Here is a 10,000-nt window from a genome sequence, read left to right as displayed (position 1 = left end):
ATTATAATCGTAAGTAATTAGACTACTTTTTTCAAGACTAAATTCGAAACCAATAAACATTTCTTTTTAATATTCACATTCCAAAAATGATTATTTGAGTTTTTAAGCAATACTTTGTTGCCTTCTGGTTTTTCCAAAAATTACAATCGTAGGTAAACATTTTTTTTTTTTTTTTTTTTTTATAAAACTTCCAGTAATCGCCAATAGCTCCCACGCAAAGCACGATGATTTTTCATTCCTAGAGAGCGAGTAATTTTCTAGATTAAAACTATATATTTTTCAGTATATTTCAAGCAACATCACAAGCTGAGTATTCTAACTTTATTTTTCTTACTTTTTTCTTAAAACAAGACCATTCACTGCCTCAGATCTACTTTATGAAAGGCATGAATTTTGATTTCTTTTTTAAAGTCATCCGGTCGCTTTCATGACGGGTCCATGAGAGAGAGAATGGAACTTGCTCTGGCTACCGACCGATCGCTCCCCTAAGTGTCAGTGGGTCATCTACTGGTATTCTCCTTGGCTATATAACGACACAGATAACCCTTCTCCAATCAGTTTGTGTTTGTCGATCATTCAGAACACCAGATAATACCCACTGGTCATCAGGGGATCCCAACTACACGTGATGTGGGCACAGGTACGAACAAAGTTTTTTGGGGGAAAGTGAGTCTTAAAAGTCTTCCGCTTGAACTTCCGTGAACTTTCGTGAACTTACATCGGATACTATGGCCTCTGATGGCTTGCCTGGGTGATCTTTAATGTATTGAGAGAGTTCAAAGGTTACGTCACGGAGTGTTTAGTGTATAGTGTTTGGGGATCTGATAGTGGTGGCTCACCCAGGACATTGACCCCACCGTCAAGTTAACTTTAGTGTTGATAACCTAATGAGGTTTACAATTATACTGAGGTACATTACAAATGCAAACACATTGATAATAACAATATATATATATATATATATATATATATATATATATATATATATATATATATATATATATATATGTTAGTGACGTCAAAAAACCGAAGACATCTTTCTGAACAAAACAAGTTCCAATTACGTTTCAGGATAAGACAGAAACTAACTGGATCTCATATTTTCAGAAGAAATGTTGCCTTCGATTTTTAAACGTCATGGTAACACACAAACCCATATATATATATATATATATATATATATATATATATATATATATATATATATGTATGTATATGTGTGTGTATGTTTGCTTGTGAAAACTATATATACACACATACATCTTTGATTATATATATATATATATATATATATATATATATATATAATATATATATATAAATATATATATATAAATATATATATACTCTATATATATAAACTATATATATACACACACACACACACACATATATATATATATATATATATATATATATATATATATATGTATATATATATTATATACAAACTATATATATATATATATATATATATATATATATATATATATATATACTTACTTTAAGTATATACATATATGCATATACATGCCTGCAAACATGTACAATGTGCACACATGAGTGCCTGCCTAATTTGAACCTCATTCACTCATATATAGTATTGCATCCATTTATGCATAGTTGTATTAATTTGCAGTTAAAACACTATCATCCATGCATTGAAACGTAGAAAAGCATATGAACTTTGCATAAACACGCATGCATATATATATATATATATATATATATATATATATATATATATATATATATATATATATAAGTCACAGATGGATGTTATAGAACATTTACTCCTATGTACACACATCCTTCGTGTTACTTATCACAGCTACAGTAGATCATAATGTTACACATACATGCGAGCTTGAAATCTCGATGCACGTGAGTGCTCGCGCGCTTGTAAATCCGCACAAGAGTTAAACAGTATTTCAAAGACTTTTGTTTACATGAAGGGAAAATATAAAGATGCTGATTGAGATTAATTTAGTTTTCTGCACTGAATGCATTCATATTAGTCATAATCATCTGTATAATACAAATCCTCATTTTAATATAAAAAAAAAAATTATTATTACTGATGAATTGAAATTCCACATGGTGAGATACTAATTTTCAAAATACAAATTCACCATTCATTACTATAGTCCACTTCTTTTAGCGATGCATATTTGCACCGACTCGCAGCGGTGCCCTTTTAGCTCGGAAAAGTTTTCGGATCGCTGATTGGTTGGACAAGATAATTCTAACCAATCAGCGATCAGGAAACTTTTCCGAGCTAAAAGGGCACAGCCGCGAGTCGGTGCAAATATGCATCGCTAAAAGAAATGGACTATATACGCAGCGGAGCAAAGTGCTTTACGAGTGTTTGATAAATTGTACATATGATAAAATCGATTAAACGTAAAAATAAAGACGATAAATGTCCATGAAAGGCATCATCGGACGGTCATCCTTTTTACATAATTGCCAGTAGCCTATATATTAATATAGCAGGGCTATTGCACACAATGAGAATGATTTGTCATGTATGTGGTAGCAGCACTGGATTCTGTTTTGTTTATGTGAAAATAACAGACAAACCCAAAACCTTTTACACTTCTTCCTAAGTATGGAGTTTAAATTCTGAATAATTTAAGTAAAGCCACTAAAAGGCCCTTCCTATTTGTATAGGGTGAACAAACGAATCCCTTATGCAATTGGAAATCCCTAGTAAACTTGCTTTTCTTTTCCACAGGTGACGTTGGTGGTGTTGTTGCTAGGAGTAACTACCAGCGACAAACGAGTTAATCGCCAAGCTCCTGGCTACTCCTATCTACAGCCTGATGTAGGTGGTCAGGCAGTACTGGGTGCAGGAATAGGTGCTAGTGGAGGACAGTTTGTTACCCCTTGGCCTGTAAGTACCCTAAAATGTGGGGTTTACTTTGATCAATATCAGCTGGGTAATATATTTTTTTCTGAGACGAGTGAAAAGTAAATTCTGTGTTGATCAGCTCCAGAGGAGTTTGTCTAAATAAAATAATTATTTTCAACTACTTGATTTTTATGATAATAATGCAGACCATTTTATTCCTCAATAGCCTCTTATGCCATACCAGTTTGCATTTGAGGTGAAGGACCAAGCCACCAACAACTACCAAAACAGAGTAGAATTTGTGGAAAATGGAGTACTTCAGGGAAGTTACAGCCTCCTTGGGCCTGATGGTGTAGTAAGAACATCTGTATACTCTGATGATGGAAATTCAGGTTTCAAGGTTGGGATTTCATTACTTCTTTCAAAAATCATATTTAATGCCTTAAATATATGCCAAAATATTATAGGCCTACCTATATGCAAAACATATAAAATGTCTTAATACTTTGAGCAAATTTTCAGTTATTGTAGATATTTCAAATGAATTTGCAATTTGATATAGTAAAACTAAATCAGTTTCTTTCTTTTTACTTTTTGGAATAAGTCTATTAAATCAAAATCATCTCTTTCTTATAGGTTACTCTTCATGAGATTCAAACAGATATTGTTGGAGGATCAGGTTCTTCAGCAAGTTCGTCATCATCAGCTTTTTCGGGGTCAGGATCAGCTTCGTCTTCTAGTGCTGCATCTTCAACTTCAGTAGGTGTAGGTGGACTTGGTGGTTTCTCTGCAGGCGGATCAGGAGCTGGATCTGCCTCTGCCGGTGCAGGGGGCATAGGAGGATTCTCTACAGGAAGTGCAGGCTCTTCCTCAGCCTCTACAGCAGCTGGTGGATTTGGAGGGTTGTCTGCAGGAGGATCAGGTGCTGCCTCTGCCTCTGCTAGTAGTGGAGGTTTAGGAGGATTCTCCACAGGAGCTGCAGGCTCTTCCTCAGCCTCTACAGGAGCTGGAGGATTTGGAGGGTTCTCTGCAGGAGGATCAGGAGCTGCCTCTGCCTCTGCTGGTGGTGGTGGCTTAGGAGGATTCTCTACAGGAAGTGCAGGGTCTTCCTCAGCCTCTACAGGAGCTGGTGGATTTGGAGGGTCATCTGTAGGAGGATCAGGAGCTGCATCTGCCTCAGCTGGTGGAAGTGGATTTGGTGGATTTTCTGCAGGAGGTACAGGATCATCTTCAACCTCAGCTGCCGCAGGTGGATTTGGAGGTCTAGCTGCAGGAGGATCAGGAGCTGCCTCTGCCTCTGCTGGTAGTGGAGGTTTAGGAGGATTCTCCACAGGAGGTGCAGGCTCATCCTCAGCTTCTACAGGAACTGGTGGATTTGGAGGGTTATCTGTTGGAGGATCAGGAGCTGCCTCTGCATCAGCTGGTGGAAGCGGATTTGGTGGATTTTCTGCAGGAGGTACAGGATCATCTTCAACCTCAGCTGGCGCAGGTGGATTTGGAGGTCTATCTGCAGGAGGATCAGGAGCTGCCTCTGCCTCTGCTGGTAGTGGAGGTTTAGGAGGATTCTCTGCAGGAGGTGCAGGCTCTTCCTCAGTATCTACAGGAGCTGGAGGATTTGGAGGAATCTCTACAGGAGGGTCAGGAGCTGTCACTACCTCTGTGGGTGGAAGTGGATTTGGTGGATTTTCTACTGGAGGTGCAGGATCTTCTACCATCTCAGGAGATGCCGGTGGAATTGGGGGTTTCTCTGCTGGAGGATCAGGAGCTTCCTCTGCTGGTGCTGGTGGTTTAGGAGGATTCTCTTCAGGAGGTGCAGGCTCTTCCTCAGTCTCTACAGGAGCAGGAGGATTTGGAGGGTTCACTACAGGAGGATCAGGAGCTGCCTCTGCCTCTGCTGGTAGTGGAGGTTTAGGAGGATTCTCCACAGGAGGTGCAGGCTCATCCTCAGCTTCTACAGGAACTGGTGGATTTGGAGGGTTATCTGTTGGAGGATCAGGAGCTGCCTCTGCATCAGCTGGTGGAAGTGGATTTGGTGGATTTTCTGCAGGAGGTACAGGATCATCTTCAACCTCAGCTGGCGCAGGTGGATTTGGAGGTCTATCTGCAGGAGGATCAGGAGCTGCCTCTGCCTCTGCTGGTGGTGGAGGTTTAGGAGGATTCTCTGCGGGAGGTGCAGGCTCTTCGTCAGTCTCTACCGGAGCTGGGGGATTTGGAGGGTTCTCTACAGGAGGATCAGGAGCTGCCTCTGCCTCTGCTGGTGGTGGAGGTTTAGGAGGATTCTCTGCAGGAGGTGCAGGCTCTTCCTCAGTCTCTACAGGAGCTGGGGGATTTGGAGGGTTCTCTACAGGAGGATCAGGAGCTGCATCTGCCTCTGCTGGTGGTAGTAGCTTAGGGGGATTCTCTGCAGGAGGTGCAGGGTCTTCCTCAGGAGTCGGTGGGTTTGGAGGGTTCTCTTCTGGAGGATTGGGAGCTGCATCTTCCTCAGCTGCTGGTGGTGGATTTGGTGGACTTTCTGCTGGAGGTGCAGGATCTTCAACTTCGGCTGGAGTGGGTGGACTTGGTGGCTTCTCAACTGGAGGATCAGGAATCACATCTGGCTCAACTAGTGGTGGTTTGGGAGGATTTTCAGCAGGAAGTGCAGGGTCTTCCTCGGCCTCCTCAGGAGTGGGTGGATTTGGAGGGTTCTCTACTGGAGGATCAGGTGCGTCATCTTCATCAGCTAGTGGTAGTGGATTAGGAGGCTTCTCTGTTGGCGGTACAGGATCTGCTTCAACCTCAGCGGGGGTGGGTGGACTTGGTGGCTTCTCGACTGGAGGATCAGGAATCTCATCTGGATCTCATGGTGGTGGTGGTTTGGGAGGATTCGCTGCAGGAGGTGCAGGGTCTTCTTCAGCCTCTACAGGAACTGGTGGATTTGGAATATCCTCTGGTGGAGGGTCAGCAACTGCATTGGCCTTAACAAGTGGTAATGAATTAGGAGGATTTTCTGCTGGAAGTGCTGGATCATCTTCAGCTTCAGTAGGCACAAGTGGACTTGGAGGTTTTGGCTCTGGAGGGTCAGCAGGCTCATCAGCCTCAGCTAGCAGTAATGGTTTTGGAGGTGTTTCTTCTGGAGGTCCAGGATCATCCGCAACTTTAGTGGGTGTGGGAGGACTGGGAGGAGTCTCAACTGGAGGTTCAGGTGCTGCATCTGCCTCTATTGGTGGTAGTGGATTAGGAGGATTCTCTGCAGGAGGTTCAGGATCACCTTCCACTTCAGGTGGAATTGGAGGAACAGCATCTGCTTTTGGTGGTAATGGATTTGGAGGATTTTCTGCTGGAAGTGCAGGAGCATCCTCAGCCTCAGTAGGAGCAGCTGGAACTGGAGGCTTCTCTGCAGGAGGATCAGGAATTGCATCTGGTTCTACTGGTGGTGGAGGATTTGGTGGATTTTCGTCTGGAAGCAGTGGATTAGGAGGATTATCTGCTGGAGGACCTGGTGTTGCATCAGCTCTTGTAGGAGGTAGTGGACCAGGAGGATTTTCTACTGGAGGATCAGGTGGTTTCTCAAGCGGTGGATTAGGAGCAGCATCTGCTGCTTCTGGTGGTAATGGATTTGGAGGATTCTCTGCTGGAAGTGTAGGCTCCTCCTCAGCTTCAGTGGGAGCAGCTGGAACTGGAGGTTTCTCTGCAGGAGGATCAGGAATTACATCTGGTTCTACTGGCGGAGGAGGATTTGGAGGATTTTCGTCTGGGGGTTCAAGTGCAGCTTCTGCTTCAGGAGGCAGTGGATTTGGAGGAGTATCTGTTGGAGGACCTGGTGTTGCATCAGCTCTTGTAGGAGGTAGTGGGTTAGGAGGGTTTTCTACTGGAGGATCAGGTGGTTTCTCCACTGGTGGATTAGGATCGGCATCTGCTGCTTCTGGTGGTAATGGATTTGGAGGATTCTCTGCTGGAAGTGTAGGCTCCTCCTCAGCTTCAGTGGGAGCAGCTGGAACTGGAGGTTTCTCTGCAGGAGGATCAGGAATTACATCTGGTTCTACTGGCGGAGGAGGACTTGGAGGATTTTCGTCTGGGGGTTCAAGTGCAGCTTCTGCTTCAGGAGGCAGTGGATTTGGAGGAGTATCTGTTGGAGGACCTGGTGTTGCATCAGCTCTTGTAGGAGGTAGTGGATTAGGAGGGTTTTCTACTGGAGGATCAGGTGGTTTCTCCACTGGTGGATTAGGATCGGCATCTGCTGCTTCTGGTGGTAATGGATTTGGAGGATTCTCAGCTGGAAGTGTAGGCTCCTCCTCAGCTTCAGTGGGAGCAGCTGGAACTGGAGGTTTCTCTGCAGGAGGATCAGGAATTACATCTGGTTCTACTGGCGGAGGAGGATTTGGAGGATTTTCGTCTGGGGGTTCAAGTGCAGCTTCTGCTTCAGGAGGCAGTGGATTTGGAGGAGTATCGGTTGGAGGACCTGGTGTTGCATCAGCTCTTGTAGGAGGTAGTGGATTAGGAGGGTTTTCTACTGGAGGATCAGGTGGTTTCTCCACTGGTGGATTAGGATCGGCATCTGCTGCTTCTGGTGGTAATGGATTTGGAGGATTCTCTGCTGGAAGTGTAGGCTCCTCCTCAGCTTCAGTGGGAGCAGCTGGAACTGGAGGTTTCTCTGCAGGAGGATCAGGAATTACATCTGGTTCTACTGGCGGAGGAGGATTTGGAGGATTTTCGTCTGGGGGTTCAAGTGCAGCTTCTGCTTCAGGAGGCAGTGGATTTGGAGGAGTATCTGTTGGAGGGCCTGGTGTTGCATCAGCCCTTGTAGGAGGTAATGGGTTAGGAGAATTTTCTACTGGAGGCTCAGGAGGTTTTTCTAGTGGTGGGTTAGGAGCAGCATCTGCTTTTTCTGGTGGTAATGGATTTGGAGGATTTTCTGCAGGGAGTGCAGGATTAGCTTCTCCTTCAATAGGAGCAGTTGGACTTGGAGGACTCTCTGCAGGAGGATCAGGATCTGCATCTGCCTCTGTTGGTGGAGGATTTGGAGGATTTTCGTCTGGAGGCTCAAGTGCTGCTTCTGCTTTGGGAGGAGGCCATGGATCTGGAGGATTCTCTGCTGGAGGGCCTGGTGCTGCATCAGCCCTGGTGGGAGGTAGTGGATTAGGAGGATTTTCTACTGGGGGGTCAGGTGTTGCTACTTCTTCAGTGACAGGTGGCTTTGGAGGAATTTCTACTGCCGGATCTGGTGCGGCCACTTCTTCAGTGACAGGAGGTGGGTTTGGAGGTTTTGCTGCAAGAGGTCCAGGAACTGCTGGTTCTACTGGTGCAGGTGAATTCTCTGGTGTTGGTCCAGTTGCGTCAGCCTTAGTAGGAGGTAGTGGACAAGGAGGTTTATCTACTGGAGGATCGGGTCTTGCTTCAGCCTCAAGTGGCAGCAGTGGATTTGGAGGGCTTTCTGCTGGGAGCTCTGGGGCAGCATCTGCCTCAGTGGGCACAGGATTTTCCTCTGGAGCTTCTGGTGCTGTCACTTCCTCAGCAGGTGGGGTTACCTCACAAGGGGCTTCAAATACACCTATCTTTATAATAAGCTCTAACGCCATTGATGGAGGAAGAGGAAGTGGATTCACAACCTCAAGTGCATCTAGTTCTGCTGGTAGTAGTGGCCCTAGTTTTGCAGCTCTTGTAGGACAACCAGATAGAGGCTCTACACAAGGATCAGTAACTAGCTCAGGATTATCTTCTGGCTCTTCATCTTCCTCTTCTTCTGGTGTAACAACAGGGTCAGGCTTTAGCTCAAGGGGACCATTTCTTGCTGGAGGCTCTGGCACTACTTCCTCTACTGCATCCTCTGCATCTGCTTCATCTTCAGGAGTTGCAGGTTCATCCACCTCTAGTGGTGGGTCACGGGCTGCTTCATTGATTGGTCTTCCTGTTAGCATTGTCTCCTCAGGTTCAAGTGCTAGTTCAGCCTCAACTTCTGCAGGGACAGCTGGCTCAGCAAGTTCCTCATCAAGAGCAAAGGGAAGAAATCAGTTTAGTCAAGGGTTAAACAAAAAAATTGGCTCACCAGCAATATCCAAGGTTGCCGGCACATCTAGCACAGGTTCCAGCGCATCGTCTTCTGCTGCATCTTCATCATCATTTCCCGTAGCATTAGCACTGACCTCAGCCGGAGCTTCTTCAGCAGCATCTTCCTCTGCAGGTTCCTTCTCTGGTGTAACAACTGGTAGCAGAGGAACTTCAAAAGTATTGGGAGCAGGTTCATCAAGAGCATCATCCGGTGCATCTTCCTCTGCTTCATCTGCAGCTACAGTTTCATCCCAAGGAACAGTTCCAGTAGCTTCGGGAATAAATTCATCAGGTTCTTCAGCTGCTGCAGCATCCTCTGCAGCATCATCAAGAGCTGCATCAGGAGGAAGAGGAACAGCAATAGCATCACCAGCCACAGCTCCAGCTTCTGCCTCATCTTCAGCCTCTGCCTCAGCATCAGCTGGTGCCTCAGGATCATTATTGGCAGGTGGCTCTGGAACTCCAGTAAGTTCCACTATTCAAAGATTACCAGTATTTTTGTTGGGACAACAAACTCCAACTGGAAATCTAGCAGATTTTGCGTCTGTTGGTGGTTCACGCTTCTTTGGAGCGGGACAAACAACAGGCTTAACAAGTGGATCCGTACCTGTTATAAGTAGCAATCAGTTACTTCCAACTGCAGGTTCTGGTATCTCCCTTGGAGGCAGTACACCCTTATTCCTCAGTAGCTCACCGATAGTACAAAATATCCCAACAGGGTTTGTAGTTAGTTCCCAGAATAATCCTATCAGCAGTGCAAATCAAAATTTCATCGTAAGTAATCCAGTTACATTTGCTTCTGTCCCAGGAAGTCAGCTTACAACTGTTGGTTCTCTCCAAGGGTGAAGTGATTTAAAACGATAAACTACCTAGTTTGGCACCAACGTTTAACCAATGGCTACTGCACGTTCTTTATTCACTGGATTTGATACTCCAATAAATAATGTATATATATATATATATATATATATATATATATATATATATATATATATATATATATATATATATATATCTGTCGATACACGAATCTGCCAAAGCATTAGGTATCAAATATTCTTTATTGTTCCTTTTTGCTCATATGTGATATTCTAATTGAATGCACCGTGGTTACTTGTTAGT

General features: G+C 44.3%; 1 protein-coding gene across 1 annotated transcript in view; it reads left to right on the top strand.

The window, feature by feature from the left end:
- The first annotated feature begins 503 nt into the window (after nt 1–503).
- Nucleotides 504–10,000, top strand: part of LOC137624756 (uncharacterized PE-PGRS family protein PE_PGRS54-like) — a 9,506-nt gene continuing 9 nt past the window's right edge. The window contains exons 1-4 of the mRNA XM_068355707.1: nt 504–640; nt 2,738–2,896; nt 3,081–3,254; nt 3,491–10,000. The exon at nt 3,491–10,000 is cut by the window's right edge and continues 9 nt beyond it. Coding sequence (XP_068211808.1) covers nt 629–640; nt 2,738–2,896; nt 3,081–3,254; nt 3,491–9,724 — 6,579 coding nt within the window. The 5' untranslated portion in view covers nt 504–628 and the 3' untranslated portion in view covers nt 9,725–10,000. The remainder of the gene's footprint in view (nt 641–2,737; nt 2,897–3,080; nt 3,255–3,490) is intronic.

Source organism: Palaemon carinicauda, chromosome 31 (assembly GCF_036898095.1).
Source record: "Palaemon carinicauda isolate YSFRI2023 chromosome 31, ASM3689809v2, whole genome shotgun sequence".
In the NCBI taxonomy this organism is placed as follows: domain Eukaryota; kingdom Metazoa; phylum Arthropoda; class Malacostraca; order Decapoda; family Palaemonidae; genus Palaemon; species Palaemon carinicauda.
The sequence above is the reverse complement of the archived record's forward strand: the minus strand, read 5'-3'. Positions and strand labels throughout refer to the sequence as shown.